The sequence below is a fragment of the Colletotrichum graminicola genome, assembly GCF_000149035.1.
Source record: "Colletotrichum graminicola M1.001 genomic scaffold supercont1.37, whole genome shotgun sequence".
Lineage (NCBI taxonomy): Eukaryota > Fungi > Ascomycota > Sordariomycetes > Glomerellales > Glomerellaceae > Colletotrichum > Colletotrichum graminicola.
The window spans coordinates 30,876-53,595 of NW_007361041.1; the positions used below are offsets into that span (position 1 = coordinate 30,876).

The 22,720-nt window shown below is 53.2% G+C and overlaps 6 protein-coding genes across 6 annotated transcripts; 1 reads left to right on the forward strand and 5 right to left on the reverse strand.

Moving 5' to 3' along the window:
• Window positions 1-497: 497 nt before the first annotated feature.
• Window positions 498-1,961, reverse strand: GLRG_08190 (uncharacterized protein; the record flags this gene model as incomplete). The annotated part of the gene is made up of 3 exons (XM_008098875.1): window positions 498-1,402; window positions 1,457-1,804; window positions 1,877-1,961. 3 exons carry the CDS (start codon window positions 1,959-1,961, stop codon window positions 498-500), a joined length of 1,338 nt encoding a protein of 445 aa, XP_008097066.1.
• A 728-nt stretch (window positions 1,962-2,689) lies between these two features.
• Window positions 2,690-4,099, reverse strand: GLRG_08191 (argininosuccinate lyase; the record flags this gene model as incomplete). The annotated part of the gene is made up of 5 exons (XM_008098876.1): window positions 2,690-2,848; window positions 2,928-3,174; window positions 3,296-3,839; window positions 3,901-4,019; window positions 4,053-4,099. The coding sequence occupies 5 exons, from the start codon at window positions 4,097-4,099 to the stop codon at window positions 2,690-2,692; spliced, it is 1,116 nt and encodes a 371-aa protein (XP_008097067.1).
• Window positions 4,100-4,926: 827 nt separating this feature from the next.
• Window positions 4,927-5,679, forward strand: GLRG_08192 (uncharacterized protein; the record flags this gene model as incomplete). The annotated part of the gene is made up of 4 exons (XM_008098877.1): window positions 4,927-5,037; window positions 5,092-5,361; window positions 5,438-5,496; window positions 5,550-5,679. 4 exons carry the CDS (start codon window positions 4,927-4,929, stop codon window positions 5,677-5,679), a joined length of 570 nt encoding a protein of 189 aa, XP_008097068.1.
• A 6,034-nt stretch (window positions 5,680-11,713) lies between these two features.
• On the reverse strand, window positions 11,714-13,229 carry GLRG_08193 (uncharacterized protein; the record flags this gene model as incomplete). Its single annotated transcript, XM_008098878.1, has 3 exons — window positions 11,714-11,740; window positions 11,854-13,130; window positions 13,214-13,229. The coding sequence occupies 3 exons, from the start codon at window positions 13,227-13,229 to the stop codon at window positions 11,714-11,716; spliced, it is 1,320 nt and encodes a 439-aa protein (XP_008097069.1).
• A 3,275-nt stretch (window positions 13,230-16,504) lies between these two features.
• GLRG_08194 (dual specificity phosphatase) lies at window positions 16,505-17,903 on the reverse strand (the record flags this gene model as incomplete). Its single annotated transcript, XM_008098879.1, has 2 exons — window positions 16,505-17,789; window positions 17,857-17,903. The coding sequence occupies 2 exons, from the start codon at window positions 17,901-17,903 to the stop codon at window positions 16,505-16,507; spliced, it is 1,332 nt and encodes a 443-aa protein (XP_008097070.1).
• Window positions 17,904-19,679: 1,776 nt separating this feature from the next.
• GLRG_08195 (uncharacterized protein) lies at window positions 19,680-21,705 on the reverse strand (the record flags this gene model as incomplete). The annotated part of the gene is made up of 3 exons (XM_008098880.1): window positions 19,680-20,130; window positions 20,185-21,231; window positions 21,323-21,705. 3 exons carry the CDS (start codon window positions 21,703-21,705, stop codon window positions 19,680-19,682), a joined length of 1,881 nt encoding a protein of 626 aa, XP_008097071.1.
• Window positions 21,706-22,720: the final 1,015 nt, after the last annotated feature.

Consider the following 22,720-nt stretch of genomic DNA (forward strand, 5'->3'; position numbering starts at 1 on the left):
ACAAAGCTTTTGAAGTGGAGGTTGGCTCCGTGCTGTCGGGTTCCTTGCTTAATAACCCATGATGGTGCAAGCGAGTACCATGATGAGTCTGGCGCTAAAGACACATGTAGATGAGAGTTTGTATATGTGTCGCAAGGTGCACATTGTTGAGACTTGAGAGTGCGTAAGGCTATGGCCTTAGCTGACATACGCGCAACCTTGACAGAACATGAGTCAACGTCTGACAGAAAAACCACTTTGTTCAGAAGATTTGACTTTTGCAACAAGAGTTGGCAGAGAATGTGTGGCTTGCCAGTGGCATAATTCCTGCCAAACCGGTGCCCGCGGATGCTGAGCATGCTTCTGAAGGGCGTTTGGTACGGTCGAATTATTGTACAGTTCAATAGCAAATCATCGTGGTATGGCCATGGGCGAAGTTACATCGAAACTCCCTGTCAAGGCGAGTGTTCTGCCCCGATCCCCAACTCCATGCGTTGTATGCAAACAACCCGGGACCTCTACTCTTCAGCCATCTCGTCATCCTCATCCCCTTCAGCCTCATCATCATCGTCATCATCGTCGTCGTCGTCACTTGACCCCGACCCTTCACTCTCACCTTCGCTGCCAGGGTCGTAGTCCTCTTCATCCTCATCCTCATCCTCCTGAAGAGCCTGCTCCGCTTCTAGTTGAGCCTTCTCTAGCTCCGTCATGCCATTGTCATCAACATCGCCGTTCGCGCCGGCCTCCGCATCAGCTGCCTTCTTCGCCTTCAAGTTCTCCGTCAGCTCCATCTTTGCCTTTCTCTGCTCCGCCATGCTGCGATCTTGTAGTCCGTGACGCTTGACGTATGACTCGTCGATGCCAGCGTAGTCTTCTTGGTCTAGCATGCCAAATTCGATTTCTTCCTTCGCGTCACCCTCTGTGAAGACCTCAACGACGATATTGAACGTGCGCTGCAAAACGTTCGTGTAGCTGAAGGCCACGATACGGTCAATGGGCAGGAAAACGAGGGGCTTCTTGAAGCCGTAGAAGATGCCGTTGGGCAGGAAGAAAAGATATCCATCCTTGGACCCGCGGAAGGCCTTGACGTGGACCGCCTTCTCAATGGGCCTATGCGGCTGGCGGACGAGGCTATGAAATTTGCTAGGGTCCGCTGCAACGATCTCGGCCCTATTCCCAGCGGAGCTGAGATGTGTCGTCAGCGCCCAATCGAAGAGGGCGCGGTAAGTATCGGAGACTGCCGAGGCAGCACTCGCTCTGGGCCCGCCGATTGTGCCCTGCTTGGGGGGGGTGAACGGCACTGTAAACACCAGCGCTTCCTTCTCGGGCGAGGTCTTTGTAGGGAGGCAGGTTCCGCGCGGGAACAGGACATAGTTGTGCTGCACCTGGGTTTTTTCGGGCACAGGGAGGTAGAATGCATATTCTTCAAGAGCGGGTTAGCTTCGACTCAGAGCTGGTTGGGATGCCAGAGACGTACCAATGTCTTCCCAGGCGTAAACAATGCCCTCTACGGGAGCGGTAGTGTTGGGTACGCGGGCATACAGGTGGTTCGCTGTGAAACAGAGGTCGTACTTCTTACGCTGCGGCACCGAGACGGAGATTTCCTTGATCTCGAGAAGGACCTCTTCATCGGCTGCATTGCCGGTGCCGGTGCCGGTGCTTTTGGGCGCAGCGTTCGGAGTCGCGTCGTTTTTGTTCGTCGCTTTGAATCCGTTCGTGGGACCCTCGTCTACCCGTCTACGTTTCGATGCAGGTTCTGGTCCGTTGATCTGCTCGTGGACGAAGTTTGCGATGTTGTTAAAAAGAGCGATGCGGGCGGGAGTGTCTGTATGAAAAAAGGATTAGCTTGGCGGCGCTGACGAGAAAGATTATACGCAATTGAGGTTCATCGGCGTACCGGCTGCTTTCTTAATGCCCTGAAGAATGTCTGGCCGTGACTGGAAGACAGCGTCTAGCTGCTGGCTGTCGAGGCCGGCGGGCATTGTAATGAATTATCGAGGTCTTGGTGGCTTATTGCAGCACTTTGACAGATTTTTTTGCTCGTTATGACGGCGGGCTGCAGATTGTGAAGTTGGGTATAAAAGGGGTCGTCGTCAACAGCTTCGGAAGGGATCGGTTGGAGATGATGATGTTTTCTTTGACGCGACGTCGATTGAAATTTTGGGATGTGACGTGTTGACACTCGGCGCGCTGGACAGTCACTGTTTCACTGCATGATCCCGGCGCACAGCGGCGCGGACTCGGACTTACATAATTTGGCAGTGTTCCCCCGTGGGTCGTACACTAACTACTTACCTACCGAGGTAGGTAGATAGGTAGGTATGCTTTGGAAGTTGGAACAGCAAATCGGACACCTTTCTCGAGTCAAGTTGCCACCGGATCGTTCAACCCAACAAAGGCCAGTTCCAGTCAATCAACACATAGGAAATGAACACCCTTGAGCCAGCTGAAAATGACTCATCTATCGACCTATCGACACATTTGGAAACCTGTTTCCCGCATCTTTGATCCTAAGTCTATTGTTTTGTCTTCTTGTTGCCCCGCTTTCCCGATAGTGCCACACATTCGACCCAAGGTATACAATGTATGTATATACGGATACTTGGAACTCGCTACCGTTAACCGTCACAACCCACAGCTGCCCAGGACGCCCTAAATCGCACGTTTCTTTGTTTCGCGGTGTTTACGATGCCAGCCAGGTAGGGCACATTTACTCCAACGATACCCGCAGAACGGCAATCTGCTCGACGCTGGACTTGCTAGTACCGCCCATGGCCGCCCTCATCTCGACGCTCTTCTCGTAGTTGAAGGTCTCGGCAATGTCTTCTTCGAAGCGCTCATCGACAGCCTTCAGCTGCTCGTGAATAAGCTTGTTCATCGTGATGTCAGTCTTCCGGAGAGCGCGACGCAGCGGCCAGAGATGTTGTGAGTCTCGCGGAAAGGGACACCCTTGCGGCAAGGTATTCGGCAACGTTGGCGGCTAATATGAAGGGGTCGAGAGCTGCTTTCATCTTCTCGGGCTGGGTACCGAGGGTCGCAAGGGCACCCTCGGCGATCTGAATGCTGTCGCTGACAGTCTTGACGTGGTCGAGCATGGGCTCCCAGCTCTCCTGGAGGTCCTTGTTATAGGTGCTAGGGAGACCCTTCTGGGTCATCATGGAACCGACCATCTGGCCAATCTTGCCGCGGAGGAACCTATAACCTTGTTAGAATTAAGAAACGAGACAATTAGAAGCTAGCGTTACTTTAAACTGTCCGGATTTTTCTTCTGCAGCACCAAACTACTGCCCGTACTGTAAGCGTCGGCAAGGCGCACGAAGCCAAACTCGCCGGATGAGTATGTTCGGACCAGCGAGAAATATGCTGTATAAGGACCGAGCCCCACTGCAGCGTGTCAGTGACGAAGTCACGGTCGGCAACACCGGCCATGGAATTCCAGAGCAGACCCTCGAAGCCCAGCCCCTTGGAGATTGCCTCATGGTCAATGTTGGATGGATTTCCAGCCAAGGCACCACATCCAAAGGGGTTGCGGTTGACACGCTGAATGACCTCGAGAAGGCGCTCCAGGTCGTTGGCGAAGGCCATGGCATAGGAGAGCATCCAGTGGCTCCAGCGGACGGGCTGGGCGCGCTGAAGGTGAGTGTAACCAGGCACGATGTAGTCGATCTCCTTTTGGGCACCGGTATCAGTGACCTTCAGGAAGCTGACGAGGTGGCCCTTGAGCTTGACAAGCTCGTTGCGGAGCCACATGCGCGTGTCGCAGGCGACCTGTTCGTTTCGGCTGCGGCCTGTGTGAAGCTTGCCGGCGATGTCCTTGCCAATTATCTCGCCGATCCAACGCTCGTTGGCAGTGTGGATGCCTTTCCAAGGTCAGCCTCTGCTGGTGCATATCGGTTTTGAAGTACAGGCAGTCAGTCATACCTTCGTAACCCTGGACAGTGTTGAACTCGCCAGCCCCCCACTCCTTTTCAACCTCCAGGAGGCCTCTCTCGATCTCCTCAACCTCGTGTTTAGTCAGAATGCCGTTGTTATAGTTCGTGCTGGCAAAAGCGATGCTGCCAAGGATATCCTACTTGTGGAGGAGCTTGTCGAAGTGGATGCTCTCATTGTACTGCTCCATAAGGGCGTTGAGGCCGCCTGGGTCCGTCAGTCAATCGTCCAGTAGAAAGACAAAAGCAGAGTGATGGAAAGAAAAGTACCAGTAAAGCGACCTCCCTAGAGCTTGTTCTCTGCCGGCTTCGGGCTGGGGGCCATTGTGATGTCTCTCAATAGTATATCGGTATATCGGGAGTCATCGAGGTTCCAATGGGTTGAGGAACAGATAGAGTCACAGCAATTGAGACCAAGAAAGGAATGGATAACACAAGGAAAGACTCAATTGATGGGTCGGTGCCAAGTGCAAGAATTATACCGTCTTTAAGAGGAGTGGAATTGAGGGATACCAGGTTTTTGACTCATCTGTACTCGCAAGTCTTTCCAAAAAATCATCGGAGCGCAAGTCGGAGCACTGAACATCAATTCTTGCTTCAGCCTTGTCTTATCTTGCATATGATTCTCTCTTATCGCAAGCTAAGAAGCTTTGACCACGTTGCTCTAGGGGACGTCACAGTGGATAGTGGATGCATCCCCCCAAATCTTCCGCCATTGATTTGACGCGTCGGTTTGTCACCCCGCGATTTCCACCGGTCCGCCACTGGCGCTCCCCTCCCTCCTCCGCCTTAGCTAACGGGACATTCCCTGCCCCACGTCGGTGTCGCCAGGTCGACTTACCTCATCCATCCTCAAACGTCACAAACCAACACCTGCTATCCCGACCTCGAGTCCTAGTCCAACCGAGATCATCTCGCCTTTTGGTGCCTGTGATGGCACATCCGTCCTCCCAAGTCCTCACAGCATATCTCAGCCGAGTCTGAAGGCTTACGCGACATCACCCCTATCGCCAACGTCATGTCCTTCGCCAACATCTACACCCACCGCAAAGTGGCCGAGACTGCGGCCAAGGGTTGTGATGTTTGTTATCGCGCCACCAGTAGTGTTCTTGTTGCGGCGGAAAACAAGGTATGGAACAGCCAGTTGCCTCAACTGAGCGATTGCAGCTAACTCGACCGCCAGGACTTCTTCTACGTATGCCCCAGCCATCTGAAAGATAAGAACTTCTGCTCTCCCATTATCGATAACGATGCTGCGGAAGCAAGGAAGAAGAAGGAACTCGAAGAAGAAATAGAGCGCGTCAAAAAAGAGTACGAAGAAAAGCAGAAGAAGAAAAAGGAAAAAGAAGAAAAGAACAAGACCACGGACAAGGACAAGGCAGAGGAGAAAGGCGAGGATGACAAGAAGAATGACGACGAGAAGAAGGAAGACGGTGCCAAGTCTCCCGAAAAGGTGAGCAACAAGCGCCGCTGTAACCTCTTCGAGGATATCTCTTGGAGGGATAAAAGCATGGCTGACGAGCTTCTAGGACAGCACTGAGACGCCCACACCGTCCACGGAGGAGCCCCGCGTTTTCGCGCTCCATAAGTAGGCAACCACCGGTCATACCAAAGTTTCTCCCAAGCTCAAAATTTCGATAGGAACTTTTACGGTATACGACTTGAGAAGAAACGGCAGATGGAAATCGCGAAGCGAAATCGTGAACGACTGCAGCAGCCGAACCTCTTTCCATCGGTTCCGAAAGGTGCACCAGGTGCACCAGGCAACTGACATGTATCTTCAATGCAGAATGAACCCATGTTCCACACTAGGTCAAGCTCGGCGAGCATGTATACCCTTTGACAAGAGCCTCATCAACAACATGACACAGTTATCCAAACAATTTTGTCAGGTCATATACCACCTACACACCTGGCTTTGTCAGCTGAAATGAGGGCCGTCTTCTAATATATACCGGTTTCAGCTTCAATCAACTCAGGACAGGGATCCGAAAGCCAACTCAGGTTGCGTCCCAATCGAGCTTGCTGCATCGGCTGTGTTCGTTTCTGGTCGGCACCGATTGTCAACAGTTATCGTGCGTACAACACCTCGACGCCGCATTCCACTACACACTGTTCCCATTGGTCGATTTACGCATGTGCAGGACTTGCTGGCCCCGACTACCCCTGTTTAGTCTATACTTCTACGCATGGTAAGACGACCTGCAGTAGCCCTAGTAGGCTGTTGCCGCGCTGCGGTGCTGCAGGAGCACAAGCTAGTGTACTTTTCGAGATGATGCAGCACCACTACAGTCCTTGCCGAAGATCATGGGTGTGTGGCTATTATCTTGGAATCCCTCACTGGTCATGCCAAGGACCGTTCGAGAGATCCAGGGTTTCGATCTGGCACGGGTCACGCCCTCGATATGTCCTCGAGTAGCGTCTCGGGTAGAAACCGCCACCAGTTGCTGTAGTCAGCATGCGCTGAAAGCTTTTCAAAGAGTACATATCCTCGAAAGACCACTCTATTATGCGTATTTTATACGTCACCTCGGACTCTTCGGCTTTCACTGTGTCGCAATAGGGCTTCCCCTGAAGTCAGTGGCCAGCCGTATCTCTTCCAGCCTTTAAATACTCGTCCACATAGCCGTGACCATGTAGAACCTAAGTACTTTTAACTCACTAGACCTATATCAGTAGTCTCTCTGTAGGCCGATACATCATTCATGCTGGCTGTGGGAGTCTGGTTATCCTCTCCAATGACCTCCAGCCGCGTCCTTTCTGCCACTCAGGCCTCCTTGTCAGGCTTAGTGCTTATATGTGTCAGTCATGCTTACACTGCTGGGGCAACATCTGCACATGCGCCTCCTGCACAACTACCCAGCAAATCAAAGCATCCCACAATTTACAGGCTATACTTCATTGGAACGGCCAAGAGCAAATCCGCGGAGGATATATGATCAATCGTGACGTTTGAGGTATGGGAGGGGCTGCAGCCGCATACTCATCTCCTAGAAAACCACATCACACAATTTTCCGCGAACTTTGCAGCGGATCATACCCTGACAAACACCACCTTGTGCGTGGTGCATGGAAACGGTTTTGCCGGGCTCTGGAAACTCCGTGTTCCCCCTATCGCCGAAATCCAGGAAGGAAGCTCAACCTAGAGAGCTCAACCTAGACCAAGCTGGGTATTATTCGAGAACCCGAGCTCGGCGGGGTAAACCTGATCCATAATGACCGGTGCCTTTGACAGGGACTAGGTATCGACGCCGTTCTCCTGGCACACGACCCGCGGCATGCGGCCTTCGTCCAGAGGAGCTTAGGGCTGACGACCGCCTGCTGGATGCGCGTGCTACCCGACGGTAATCGGGTGCCGAGCAATCGAAACACCACAGCGAGCACTGGTGCGAGGTGATCCGTTCTCAGCAGTTCACTACAAACATATATCGCAAGTTCAGGCTAGTATCGGGGCGGATCAGTCAGGGCAATACTTACCACGACGATTACCTCTGTAGCTTCTTACAGGTCGGCGGAGCAAAGTTGAAATAAGGCAGCTACAAATACAGCATGTCTGTCTATTATTCATCAGAATGAATTGTGGCTATTCTACCCCGCTAATCGCTTTCGCTGCAGAGTCGTCCTCTACATCACGCAACGGATGGCAAGTACAAAACAAGGCTTGGGCAGCACAATCGGCCTCCTTGTGATGACATCGTGAGGGCAAATGCCGCAGTAAATTAAGCACGAACAGAAACCGTTCTTGTAGGTCAAGCAGCTGTAATCGACACGGCAAAAAGAAAGTTGTCTGGGTTCTGCGGCCTGCCTCGGGCAGTGGCTGTGCCGGTTGTTGCGGCGCATGCTGACATTGCCAAGGAGGTTCCTCTCTAAAAGAACTTTGCCGCAGAATAGAGACCATTCAAGTCTCGCTTTCGGGTAAGTTGGTGGGCATTCAAAGCTTTGCAGTACTGGAACATGCCAAGACCAGAACCGGAGCACAAGATGCCTGGCCAGGCTATGTTGCCATACCACAATGACCAATTTAATGCTGCGCCTACCTGCTCTGAGGGCTCGGCCAACAAAATATACTACATTGTTTACCCTCGCACTAGGTACACTGGTAGGCTCTCTTCATTCCACTGCTATCATGTCAGAATATGTGTCACTTCCACTTCTCAAAACGGAAAGGAAGTGTAGTGTTGCAAGGGGTTTGCCTAGGCAGAACCTTGATCTCACCTTCCGATCGTCAGCAGTATTGATGACAATTGGACTTTGGAATAACATCCACTCAGTCGGGAGTGTCATTGGACTCATACAAAAACCAACTCCGCGGTCAGGCGCGGACGGATGATGCGATCAAGCCAGTGAGAAAGTGACAGCCTTGCGAGTTGATGGTGGTCCCAGCGTTTACTCCTGTCGATTCGGCGGAGGTTTGCCTGTGACTTGTACTATATCGACTGTAGCCGAGTTCCAAAGGCCGTCCTTGTGGATGCAAAGTCTTCCCTTGCCAGCTAAGTTCAGTCACTCCTTAAACCACTGCCGAAATGATCAAGACTCCGGCCGCAACAGCGCCACATCACGGAAGCTTGCCCCTTGTGGACAACACACCACCAATATACAGAACCGTTCAGTTCCACACACCCCGCACAACGATCTGATCAAGAGGATGGGAGGGGCTTATCCCGTTCAAAGGGGCCTGTCACCAAGCAAATAAAGAACGAGAAGATGGTGGGAAACCGTTCTCCGCTTACATGCCATGCCGAGCCTCTCCCCGTACCCAGCTGACATTGCAGTAGGCTGATAAGCTTCGCGTAGATAGAGCAGCTTCAGCGAGGGGTATGCTCAAGGAGGGGGCGTAGGCTGAGCAAGCTTTAGCGTCTTCGAGCCAGACACCAGTGGTGTATCTGGAGCCGAGCATCCCACGCCTCGGGCGTGAGACTATTGTGTTCATCTTTGAGCATGGCAAGCCTGCCGGAGTGGTTGACAGAGTTTGTTACTGCCACGATCATACTGCAGATCAGCGGAGTAGCACACTAGAAATCTGGATGGGTATATTGCAGCTCCGTAGCTCCTGGTCAGCGTCAAGGATATCGAAATCTTCATTCTGTCTTTTCTTTGTATTCATCGTACATCTAAGGCTAAGGTCACTGGGAAATAGCTTTAGATGTTGTCACTCTCGGATCAGGTCTTGCAACTCCCTGAAGGTAGAGCTTGGTGCTCGCGAATGAACGCGTCATCTCAGCCTGTCTAAGCCAGTGGTCGACCCATGGAGATGATATTTCACTCCACCGTTTTCTGACGGCGCCGTCTTGCCCGCAGTCATCTCGACCCCCTCGGGAGTTTGGTGGGCCTATCTCTAACGCTTGAAGAGGATGTGAGCTCAGGACCCAATCTTATCAGACAGCTCGAAACGAGCGAAAAGCTGACAGTGACCGTCTTGTGCCTACTTCGGACTCCACAAAAGTCTCAGTTGCTGGCGGAAAGTCTAGGTGAACGATACAGAGTACCTGCTCTTGGATCCCTGCTGCTTACGGGATGTTCCCGGCCATTAACTGGCCCGCATATGGCGGCACATTCGATCGGTTCGATGGTGTCCGGGACGAGACCAGGAAGGCGTCATCGGCTAGCAGGAGGGATGGCGCTTTCACATTGGACAAACATCAATAATGTGCCGGCACAGGCGTGGGTCAGGGCTCGGCCTCCCTTGTCATTACTCGCATGCCTTGCGTACGAATGTTGTGTCTACTTTAATCGGAGCTGTCAGCAGCGGTGCCCAGGATTCGTGCGAGTGGCTTGCGCCTGAATCACTTGTCATATTCTCTATAAGCCAAAGGGGCAAACTTTTGCAAAGGCCTCATATACTAATCATGGAAACAGGGCCAAGGTGTTGAACCGACGTTTCAGCGGGAAGAAGAGATGCATGTGGACTATAGAATCATTGGGCATAATTGGTATGTACATGATGCCCACACGAAAAGCCTGTATTTTGCGGACGATCGGGAGCTTGGGCTATGCAGCTTACCATGTACCTCACAGCGTGAAGACCATGAATGGGAAAGCAGGGAATATTACGTGAGAACTCTGTTGCCCGGGCGCTCGCCAGCCAGCCACAAACCCCTTTTTCGCAAGTTGACGCGTAGAGTAGACTCATGGAGAGGGTTTGATGAAGTCACAAGACTGACTAGCAGTTTCTGTTCTTCTTGGGGTGTCTTCATTGATGCCCTGCAGTGGATGAGTTGTGGCTGCTGACGGTGGAGTTTGGTGCAGAGCGGCTGATGTGACTCTGACGCCCCGGTGACTAGCTCTGTGTTGATTCTCGGTGCAGGTCGACGGCCATCGACAGCATGACGAGGCCTTTTCAGTTATGGTGCAATGTGATAATCATGCAAATTAGTAATTCGAGTCAACTGGATGTCGCTAGCAGCTGGCCTCTGAATATTATTTGATTCGTGGCTGAGGAAGAATGGTATTCACAGCGGCAAAGATCATTATCTAACAGGTCATCTGGAATTGGTTTCTGAGTCAGCCATAATCTATCGGCTATGTAGCATATGGGTTCACTTTCCTTTGTTATTGTATGGGGGTTTGAATGAATATGATATGATGCGTTCCTTTGTGTGCTGACATGATTCTCGATAGGTGCCTCAAATAGCTAATAAATGGATGTTTAGGATACAACGCACAATCCAATTGACAACTCAAAAAATTGGGGCTTGGAAGATGTAAATGGCTCGGTGGCAAACGAGACAGGTTTACTTATCCAAGGTATGCTGTAAACTTGGACTTTTGCTCTGAAAACAAGAACTGAGACACAATACATCTACTTGAAGATAAAGAGGTCACAAGGCTGTGTGAATGAATCCGTCTTAATCAACACAAGGAATCCTGAAAATCTGGCAAGCAGGTTACCCTGAAGGTGTGGACGATCAAAGCTCAGCGTGCATCCTTGAAGCTATTGAAGAGTCAACTCAAAACAATAAGTGTCTACTAGGGTAATCGTAGATATGTGTACGGGAAGAAACCGATTTGGACCTATCTAGAGACCGTCAATGTTGTTTGTGTCCTGCAGTGCCCGCTACTGAAACCAACGTACAGCTTATACTCCCTCGACATCTCTCCCCTGCCCGGTGCTCTGAAGATTCTCTCGTACAGCAGTGGGCCTATCTCCTGACCTCGAGGCGCCGATCCCATAATATTCTAGTTGCGAGGCAGAAATAAATCCGGGGCTATGAAGCTCGGGCCTTGGCGCTTGAATCATCCTGTCCGCACTTAAGCATGGACTGTGGTTCCAACTTGCAGGCTGTCAGGGTTGTGAGTGAAGTTGAGAACCCAATGCCGGCATCTGGCTGGGGGGAGGGGGTGCCATTTGTGGGATTCAGTGTGCCCCGTTTCTCTGCATTCAAACCCAGAACCTCCCATGTCAGAGCAAGCGAGCGAGAGGTTGCGCCGTGGTAAGGATGAATAGGTGCAAGAGCTAAAGCAGATATATATATGCTCATAACATATAGTCGAAGTGTAAGTTGTTTGTGGATACTGACAAGGGTTGCAATGTGCAATACGGAGCCGAAAGCTTAATTAGACCAAATCGAGAACCTCCCAAGAGCCATCCGTTTGGTTTGCCCAATGCGGATTAATCTCCCTCTCCAAGCTTTGAACCTTCAAGATGAACAGAACTAGGTTAAAGCCCAGGTGCTGACGCGGGCTTGAACGCGTTTACGATGCCGCTTTGAGAGGTGAAGGGATCAGCATGTCTGCGGATGGGTGCAGTCTTTCATACTAAAAAACCAACTGCCATGCATTTCTCACTAATGAGGAAGGGAAGTCCGCTATTCAACCGAAAGTAACATGGCGCTCTATGATTCTATGATGTATCCTACACCCTCCCATCCCATTGAGTTTTCCCAGATATTCTCGCTTTTTGAAAAGCTGCATTCAACTCCTGCCGTTGCTCGCCAGTCAACCTTACACTATGAAGGCCCAAGTCCTGATCCCTCAGTGTGGCCCCGTTTTCGGCCAGCATGACCGACAGCTTCATCCTTTCGTCACCCAGCAGCGTTGTGATGAGGCACAGGTCTAACGGCGAGAGGCTGTCTATGTTCCGCGCGTTCGGGTCTGCCCCGTACTTGAGCAGGAGCGACAGCATCCTCGTGTCTTGCACGCCCCCCTCGACCCTGAATCTGGAGTCGATATGGTGATGAAGCGGTGTATTTCCGGCAGCATCCAAGACGTTCGGGTCGACCTTCATCTCTCTCAGCAGGAATTCCGTCACCTCGATGTTGTCGTATGCAGCAGCCTGATGAAGCGCATGGAGCCCGGCAGCTTCATGCGTCAATAGCGAGGAGCCGACCTCCACGAGAAGCCGCACCAACTCCAGCGTCTTGCCGGAATCCCTCAGCCTGCTCGTCCCCAGCAGGAAGTAGAGCGGGTTTGCTCCGTGGGTGCTCAAGGAGTTATACCCTATGGTCGTCTGCAACGCCACGCACGGGAAGCTGGCGTTATACTCATCGCAGTAGTCCTCCACGTACTGGAGCGACCCGTAGTTCCCGGCGTCCAGGCCCGGCTGCACTGACGCCCTCTTGTTCGGAGACGCCCTTCCGTGGCGTAGGAGGATCTCGAGAACGTCGGACTGCCCACACAACGCAGCCCAGTGCAGCGCGCCCATGTCGAGCCTCCGCGGTTCTCTCCACCACACCTGGTACTCGCAGTGCTCGCAGTGCCGGAAGCACTCATTTGTCCACTGCAAAGGCATCGTGTGGTCATCTTCGTTCGCGTTCGCGCCATTCTCCAGCGCCAGCTTCAACGCACGGATGTTGCCCCTCTTCGCCGAGATCAGCAGCGCAGATGAGTGGTTCTGCTGCGCGTCGCGTCGGTAGAGCACGGGCGTGATGAGATCATACAGCGAGCGGCACGTTGCCGCCAGGTTCGCCACGTCCCTCCAGACCTCGAACCGGGGGAGCATGCAGAAGGGGCACATGGCTTCGGTCTCGTAGGGGAGGCATGATGACTCCCAGTACTTTTCGTAACCTAGAGACACCTCCTTGGCGCACAAGTCGAAAAGGGCGTCGACGATGCAGAGGATGATCTCGGATGGCAGACGCTCTACAAGTCCGGGCGAGTTGAACTTTGCCAATGCATGGTAGTAGCGACGGCGTTTCTGGGCGGCGCCGTAGAGCGGTACATGGCTCCATACACAAGGGCAGCCAAACAACGCTGGCACTTTTGTATTGCTCCTAGGGGGAAAATCTGGGTTAGAGGTCAGCTCAAGTTCTATGATCCGACAATTTCCCTTCAGGTCTGCACAGCCCCGTAGACAGGATATGACTTACGTGAGAGGGCCATCATTATAAACGGGAACCGCGAAATCCGAGTCTCCAAAAATCAGAAAAATAAAAAGAATGAATTGTTCTTCTATGGTACTCTATTTCTCATGTCTTAACTCTTGAATACGAGGCGTAATAACGAGTGTGTGGTGGGGAGAGAGAGGAGGTCGCCAAGGGGGGGGGGGGGTAAGGGCAAGAACATGAACGTCATTCATCCGGGGATTTTGCATCATCATCTCCGCAAAGAGTCAGCGAGGAAAATATCTTCGTCTCAGCCGACGGCCCCTATTTCGCTACACCAGGGGTACGCCTGTATGTCATCGCAGTCGTGCCGCGGGACGCGAGAAACCGTGTCATTTGGCCGTCCGTGTTGAAGGGAGATTCCTTGCTCAATAGGTGATGATGAGATCCCGCTTACTCATGAACCTAAATTATCGCATGAACGCTTCGGGTTGCGTGCCGGAACATGTGCACTATTGGATCAAGCATTGCCAAGTTGTTATCCACGATGGAGTTCAACTTTGCCCAGGTCATTATGATCGCATTTCAATATCACAAAACTATCGGCAGGCCGAAATTCAATTTCAGCACACACTGTCTTGGAGCCGCTCTTACATGGACTTCGACGCTCACTTTCTCGTCCGATGACTATGAGTCAGATTTCATCCGCGATATGTCCGTAATAGTCTCAGGTATATCAAGGCGTGAACACACCAGCTAGTCACTCTGCCCCAACGAATGAGAATGTTGTCATGACCCGTTTCAGAGACGCGACAGAGAGGTAGCTGAGGGTTTTGCGGGCTTTTGAGGCACAATTATTCATTGGTTGATCATAATGCCGAACCGGGATGTGTTACAGCCACCAAGATTGCCAGTCATTGTCTAGGCCTATTCACGAATAGCAACACAAGGAAATAGACAAACTGAGGTCGGGTGACTGTCCTTTCTGTAAATCATCGTATCATGACGCAAGTTTTGGCCAGCGGTGACGCGAGTAATCACCAAAAGGGGATGGATTCAATAATGATAGCGATTCAATCCTCTTTGATTCTTTTATTTCCAAGCGCTTCTGCGCTTGTTTCGAAATATCAGGTAAGCATAAAATAGGCTCCCGCCTCGGGGGCCTAAGTGATGCGGAGCTGAACTACTACACTAAGCGATGCATCGAACATGGCGATTCCGTATAGACAATACGAAGGGAAGTTGCTTCCAAAACTTACCTTCGTATGCTGACCAATTGATGTTGCGTGCCGGCCCAGTAACAAACCACATTGAATCAAACATTGGTTTCCCGGCCCTGAGTGTTTATGATAGATAAAGATGTAGCCCCGTATTGTTCTAGACGAAAGCTTCTTTACCGAGTGCGTCGCTATTCATCTACCGACTCTGACTGTCACCTGCGAACTCAGTCAATATAATAGTTAGATACCCAAATACCTCCATTGTATTTCTTCAAAGATCTTGTATTATGTTGAGTATCGAGTATGATACTTTTAGTGTGTTCTGAGGACCGTATATGGATGGCCATTATTACGTACCTGTGCAACCTTAGAAGGGTCGCCCACAGCCTCACGCCGCACGTCTCCTCCAGCCCTACGGTCTCTCAATAACCGGCATATCACTATTGCCGCATTGTATCTAAATCGGCGAAAAGGGGGGTGCGCCAGGAACAATTTTAAAGGCCACCTCAACTATCGCAATCAATAGGAGGCGGGGCTCACATGGTTACTGGCCGCTTCCTTTAGTGGTTCCATTCATACCGGGATACTGATCCTCCAGGCTCAGATGGGCAAAGTAGGTATTGGAACAGAAAACTGGCCCTCAAGTGGGTATAATCCGCCTGTTCGTGATACTGTTATTGGTTTCTGCTAGCTGGTCTTTCCTGGAAGGCAACCCGCTGGCTTGACTTCCTCCTCGGCGCGCTTCAGGTGAACGTGATGGCAGAAGTTTCAAGGGGCAGATGACAATGACGATGGCGATGATGGTGTCTGGCACCAATTGACAGAAACCTGGCCAATGATGCCCCGTATCCCTGTCTATCTATTGCGCATCCCCACAGCAGGACCGAAGGATGGAGGAATATGTCTCGTGCGAGATTTGCAAAGAGATACCGCTGAAGGGGGTACCGCTATCACTGCCATGAAGCATCAAGGCTCACGCTACAGCCTTGGGGAAAGAAATGAGTGGATGTCCTCCGCCAAGACTTGATATAATCCATCGCGGCCCCCAAGTTCGTTGAAGGATTCATAATGAGGCAGTGGAATACAGGACAGCAGGGTGGGTGCCAGTTGATAGTCAGTCCCCTTGCTTCTGCCCCTCCCCCATCGTGGCTGGCCCAGTCGTTTCTCTACGTGCCGGCGGCTGTACGCCGCCCTATCGTTGCGGCCCGGCATCGGTGTGCAAGTAGGTATCAGGCATGCCTGCCCTGCCGTGTCTCTCTAGCCAACATTGGAAACTCCCGCCGTGGGAAGTCGCAGCGAGGGATTCGAACTGCATGTGTTGAGGGGTGGCCTAGGGGACGGAGGAAAGGGCCCAGGGGTTCGCTTGGGCCGTCCCTCCATCCGGATGATTAACATGTACATACACGTGTGACTTGCAAGGGTGAGATGTCTCCGTGATCGTTATATTCGCCGCCATGTGTTCTCGAACCCCACCGCCATCCCCCCTACCCAACGCAATTAGATAGGCACATTACGTCGTGATACATGATGTGATCAAAGCCAGCAAGTTTGCGCCCAGAAGCAGGGATCACGAGCACATGAGAATCGCCTTCATCTTGATCCCCAGCGTCTTCCTTCCGTCGAAGCATCGGATTGCAACATCGAGACGGATGTCGAAGCCCAGGCATGCCCTAACACCTGACCAGACCTGCTCGACCCTGGATAGACGCACACCCCAACCGACGAGATGGCAAAGACATGGGCAACTTTGTTCGACTGGGGATCATATTCCTGTCAAGCCAACTGCTGCCCATGCCTGTTGCCCTTGAGACCGTTCTCAGATTTCTCGAGTGGATCCTAGACCGGAAGTGAGAACTTACCGCCTTCAGCGTCCGCACGTCAGGAAGGTAGACTGTCGAAGCAGATCTGCATACTCGATCCTTGAGTGTATAGAATTCTGTACGTGACCAAGAAAAACACACTTCCTTTCCCGTTGCTTCCGTCGCTGTGCAAACCCCGTGTACGTCATCAGTGAAAAAACCCATCATATCCCGCCACAGACGCCAGCCTCCTCCCTCCATGCACCCCGTCCCGACCACACCCTCCGGCGCCCCGTACCATGGTTCCGGCCCGCACGTCACAGCCTCCCCGCCCCGGGAGGCATCCGGATTCCCAGCGACGCCATCCCAGCCGCGGCCGCGGCGGCCCCCGGCACCCTCACGGCGACCTCGTCGACTCGCCCCTTCTGCAGGCTGAATCCCGGCGTCACCCACCCGCCGCAGCTGCAACGGAAGCCCCTCCAGCTGTACCGCCCGACGGCGGCGCCGCAGTTGCCGTTCGGGCAGTTCAGCCGCCCCTCCAGCGCGCCCTTCTCCAGTTCCTCGCGCATCCAGCTCAGCGGCTCTACAAACACGTGCCCGCACGTCTGACCTCGCGCCTTGCCCAGCTCGTCCTGCTCGTGCGGCAGCACGAAGCGCGACGTCGCCAGCGTCTTCCGGCACTTCTTGCACCGCGCCTCCTTGCCGCCGACGGCCTGCGCCGCCGTATTTTCCTCGCTCGTCTCCTCGTCCTCGAAGCGCAGCCGGCTCGGCGCCTGCCCCGCTGCCAGGCTCTCGTCAATCTCGCGCCGGAAGTCCCAGCGCCGGTAGATCGGGTGCGACTCGACGTCGTCCGGGCAGCCCATCGCCCACCACATCTCGAGCTGCTTGATGAAGCCCGGGTTCGGCTCGGCGATCTCGCGCGTATTGCGGACCCACTTGACGGCGGCGGCGACGGCGGCCGAAGCACGGTCCGTGGCGGCGTCGTCGGGCTCGGAGGAGCTCTGCTGAGCGGCGGCGGCGGAGGCGGGAGCGCGGCCGAAACGCTCGGGGTGTTTCCAGAGCAGGTAGGCGACGACGATGGAGACGGAGCGGGACTTGCCCATAGCGCAGTGGACGTAGACTCCGCCGGGGGCGTCGGGGTCGGGCTTCTCGGCATCGAGGTTCAGCTTAGCGAACAACGGGGCGGGCTTGATGGCGTCCGGATCCTCCGTCGTCGTCGTCGCCGTTACAGCCGCTCCGACCTCGGATTCCGACTCGGATGAGATAGCCTCCTCATCCTTTTCCACGGCCGCCCTCAGACGCTTGGCCTTGCCCTTGAAGCTCTGCGCCTGCTGCGTCTCGTCCTCGGCGCCATCGGCGTCGTGATGGTAGTCCTGCGGATACAGGGCCTGGTCAATAAAGCGCACGGCCTTGGGCAGGTGGACGAGGATGTCGGAGTCCTCAACGTCATCAATGTCGATGACCATATGCTTGAAGGTCTTGCCATAGTTCTCCCACGTGTCCGTCTCGCTTTTGAGACCGGCTGGATCGAAGCGCACGACCGAGAGAATGTGCGTGATGTTGCGCTCCCTAAGAGCCGACGGACGACGGAGGGCCCAGATACTACAGAGGTGGTGTTAGATGCTAAAGTGTTGGCGAAGGTGACAAAAAAAGAAGAAAAGAAACTAACCCGCCGACGAACAACTCGTCTTTCCCGTCCACGCGGTTCATTGCCATGTCGACGCAACTCTCCCGTAGCAGCCGGTGCACTTCCTCAGCTTGCTCTGTCTCCTCCGAATCGCCCTTGTAAACCTCCAGCACGTTGCTTCCCGTCTGTTGTGGTTTGTCCTGCTGCCCTGCCGTCGGCACGAGCTCCGACTCAATGTCTTTCAATCGCTCCGTGACTTCCCCGTCAGCAGCTGGCCACGAACCATGCGAAACAGCGAGGGGCGATGAGTTTGCCGGGAATCCTGAAGATACTTGATGGCTCTCCGGTGCTATTTTCTCTTCTTGTTTCTTTCTCTGTTTCTTCCAGGCAATATTCGGCTGAGTGACTGTGATAACGTGAAATTAAAGAGGTGAAGTGGGGTCCAATCCCTCTCCCTCCCTTTCTCTCTCTCTCTCTCTCTCTCTCTCCCTCTGTGTGTGTGTGTGTCACTCTCTCTTAGCTCCTCGTTTGTCAAAGCACCCCAGATCCGAGGGTGGTGGCTTGGCTTGGTAGCGGAGGGTGATGACGCAGTTGGAGCAGGTCGAGGGAACTTGCATTGATTCGGGTTGTTCCCGAAATGCTGTTTCCTTCGTCGAGAGAGTCACGGGTCCCACTTTTAGAAAAAAAGAACTGGCACGCTGTCTTACACGGTACGTACCCCCCCTCAATTCCATGGACCTCGAGACCTTAAACCTAGTCAAGCAGATAGGTAGATAGGTATGTAATAGGGTGTAAATACCTATTATATATCTATAGAGAGGAACTGGAAGTTATCCTTTTTTCACTCACAAGATAGATAGCATACGAAGAGAGGATAGCCATCTTGTCCTTCTTGGTCACTCCCCCCTTCGCCACACTGCTTGGCGGCACGCATGGCTTATAGGGCTGATATCATGTGACACTAGGCTGCCTCCCCCCTCTATCAAATCACGGGTACGAATGCTTCACACAGGTGTCGCTTGTCCACTTTGGCAAGTACGGATCGAAGTAGAGCATGGGTTCACGTCTGAATTATTCAATGGATGATTCCAATTATCTTGTTGGTTTTGATATGTGATTTGTTTACAATAACGTCTTTTCTTTTGCTCGCTTCCGTCCAACTTATTTGTTCCGTACCCTTCCGTTTACAAAAAATACAACGCCAGCCAGCCAGCCGGCTAGCTTGCCACGAATCCTGCTGTTTCTCCTCCTCTAACGCTATCGTGTTATCGTGTCGCTCGCCCCTTCTCTGGCATGACGATACCTGGTATACCCTCCAAAAGAAATGCGCGCAACTGACAACATGCATGACTGTGTACCAGGAGCCTGAAAGCGTCAAACTTGCAACTGCCGGTACTCCAAGACCGCCCCCCCCCCCCCCCCCCCCCCCCCTCCTCTACCCCGAAAAAATAACATGAGCGCTGTTCAAATAGCCTCCTGTTGGCCCGTAGTCGCTGTTTCATACATCCAAGGAAACTTTGCTTTTGCATTTTGGGTCTGCCCATATCGACGGCGAGGACCCTTCCCAAACCAGATTGATGGGCGGGTATTTCCTTTCCCTTTCTGACCAGAAGAATCGAAATAAAACGAGACAGATATTCGCAGGGGGGTAGTGTGTCTTCCACCAACTATCTCCCATGTTGAATCGTTCCTTCAAGAAGAGACTGCCACGGGCTTCTGTTGACATCGAGCCCGTGTCTCTTGGTGTCCACCGGGGTCTGCCCACGTCGCTGCCTGTATCTGATATACAGGAAACATGAGTCTTATACCAATGAGCCTGATTGAGACCAGACCTTCTGAACTTGGCTTATCGTATCTCGACCAATTTACCTCGGGGTCGGGTCCTCGTCGAGCATGCAGGCATTCTCCAACATATTTGTCCACTTGCCACTAGTCCCCGCGTGGCTGTGTTTGAGGTGCTGCCGAAAGTGGTCCGCACGGAAAAATTTCTTGCTGCTGTTGCACTCCCGGAACTTATGCACCTCCTGAAGGTGGCGAATGCGTTCTTCCCAGTCTTGGTCGGTGGCGTGCCGCGGTGCCGAGGCGCCAGGACCACGACCGTTACGGGGGAACTCCTCGCCGCAGTAGCCACAAGTGTCTGCCTCGCCAGGCCGGTTAGTGCTGTCGTGAAATGCTCGATCATAATGGCTGAGCGCTGAACAGCTCCAGCTGTGTCTGCGGACGTGAAGGCTGTTCTGGTGACGTTCTGCCTCGTTCTTGTTCTTAAACCGGTTGCCGCAGAAGGAACATTCGTATTGCTTCTCTGCTTCGTGGGCCCTATATTGATTACGTTAGTTAATTAGAAGATTGTAGGACATAATTTCAACTTACGCTAACTCTTCTGCGGTTTCAAACTTCTTTGGCTTCTTGGGACAGCAGTCGCACATGAAGAAACCCGAAATCTTAGTGCCGCTAGGCTTGTTTACCTCGTTCAACTTGCGCGGAGAGGCGAGAGGCCGGCTTTCGCTTATCGTCCGTTGGTGCGGCGCGCGAGAGAGAGAACCCCGCGGCGAAGGGTTCAAGGACATTGTTGCGCTGTAAGGAGAGCTACAGCCAGGGTCTGTGCCGCCAGGTGAGATGCCTCCCGGTGACAGGCCGCCAGGAGAAACTCGACCATAGGAGGAGCCCATGCTGGCAATGCTACCAGTCAACAGAGATAGGTTGGAACTGTACGATCCTGCGCGGCCTCCCGATGAGATGGAGGAAATAGACCCCTGGGGGATTACGCTGAGACGAGGTGTTGGCGAACCCCTCTGGTTACCTTCACGGCGGCGTAACAAATCCCCTTGAGTCGTGAATCCGAGGGGGACATTGTCATCCGGATCGGCAGAGGCGCGTCGCTTCGTTCCAGCGCCGTCGTAGTGGGCCCGCAAAGGGTCCTCAATGCGTAACCTCTTCATAGAATTTGTCTCTTCGATTTCCATGTCCTCCACCTCATACCCGTGCGAAGACGCATCGTCGCTGTTGTTCCTCCTCGACCGCATGGGAGGTGACCGGTCAAGGTCCGAGGCTGAGCGGGGTGACCTATAATCATGGCCGATGTAAAAACTTCCTGGGATTGGCGACAAGGCGGAATGAGGAGACTGGGCGTATCTGTCGGGCGAGTCTAGCAAGTTTGATGTCTTTGGGTGAAAGGGTAAAGACGTGGGCACAGAGAGCGGAGGGATACGTTGGTCGCCGGACAGTCTCCTCGAGAAAGGTTCTGTGGCGGATGCGCTCGAGGCACCGAGGAGAGATATAGAAGGTTTGTTATCGAACGTCTTTGACGGGTCCAGTTTCTTCTTCATATCGGTAAAGGCATCGGCGCTCGACTGGAACTGGAACTTGTTGTGGTGCAAGCCAAACCCTGCTGAGATGCTCGGTAGAGAGCATTCGGACCTAGATGTAATTAGTGAGGATACGCGGATTTACACAGGCATGGCACCAATCTAAACGCCACCAAGAGACCTCAACACACAAAGACACTTACCTCGTTGAGGCCGAAGCCGAACCCATGCTTGCATAGCCTTCATCTCTCTCGTGCCTATAACCAGCTCTCTTGTAATTCGGCCTGTCGTCGAAGCTTCCAATACTATCGTGATAGCTGTGTTCCCTCGGGCTGTAGGAAGAGGGGTCGCGGTAGTACTGCCTAGGCTCATGAGGATGCATTTGAGCTTGTTCCAGAGGGAATCGAGGAGGAGGTAAGGGCGGGGGAGCCGCGTTGCTGATCCTGTCGGATCCGGGGATGGAGACAGCGACGGAGGACGAATACATGCTGAAAGGATCTGTTCGGTCGGAGGATCTAGGGTTGGAGGAATCTATAAGGATGCTCGGGAGACCAGCAGGTTCCCGGTATCTCGAGGTTGCCTCCATGCTGGCGGAGAGTATCTGTGCAGAGCTAGCTGATAATTGGAACAATTGCAGCCGAAGCGGAGCGCCACCAAAGGTTTATAGCGATGTGAGCACGGGCGTCATGAGTGATGGGCCGGAGTTGTTCTCTTTCGGATCGCGGTGGAATACGAAGTGCATCCGAGGCCAAGACGGAGTTCCTGCTGTCAGGCCGGTGGTGGCGATGAGAGAGTCGGGTTCGCCGTTGAGCGGTGACGGGCCCAGTGAGCAACGTAGGTTAACTATATCTGTCTCTTTCTTTCTCTTCACTCTGTCTTCCTTGTTTGGTATTTCCTTCGCTCCCTGGACGTAAGAGCTGGAGCGAGAAGAGGGAGTGGAAATGGAAAGACAAGACTGGACGAAAAAGATGAGTGCGGAGCGAATCGCAATGTGCAAAGATGCAGCAATGCGCGACGGGGTAGACTAGCTGTACAGCCGAGTGAGAGTGTCCGGCGGTCTATTCGCGGGGGGTGGAGGGGGGAGCAGCAGAAACAATCCAGGTCCGAACGGGGTCGAGGAATGCGCAATGCAGACAGAGGTCGTCGGAAGAAGACGAGTGGGTGGCCGCAGTTGGGGGTGGTTGCTTGGCTTCTTGTTCAACGGGTCGAAGCTGGGTTCAATCTCGGTCTTGTTGTGTCGTAGAGAAGACGACAGCTGAAATAAGAGGCGAGGTGTGACGTTTGCTGAGCAACCCCAAAAGAACTAGACTTTGAGGGCGAAGGAGGCGACAAGGTATCTTTATGAGGATGGAGAGCAGGTGGAGGAGAGGGCCGATGGGCAACTGGAACCTGAGGAGGAGAACGAGAACAGAAGGGGAGGGGAGTGTACAGTACCTAGAAGGGGGGGGTGAAAAGATGGAGGGGTGGACGGGGCGGGGGGAGGGCGTGTAGAAAGCTGTCGGCAGCGGCAAGCGAAGCAAAAAGGCCAGCCCGGCGGCAGCAGTACTATAGGGAGCGCTAGCGGTGCGGTAGGGTTCCTTAGAAAGGCGGGCCAGGATGCG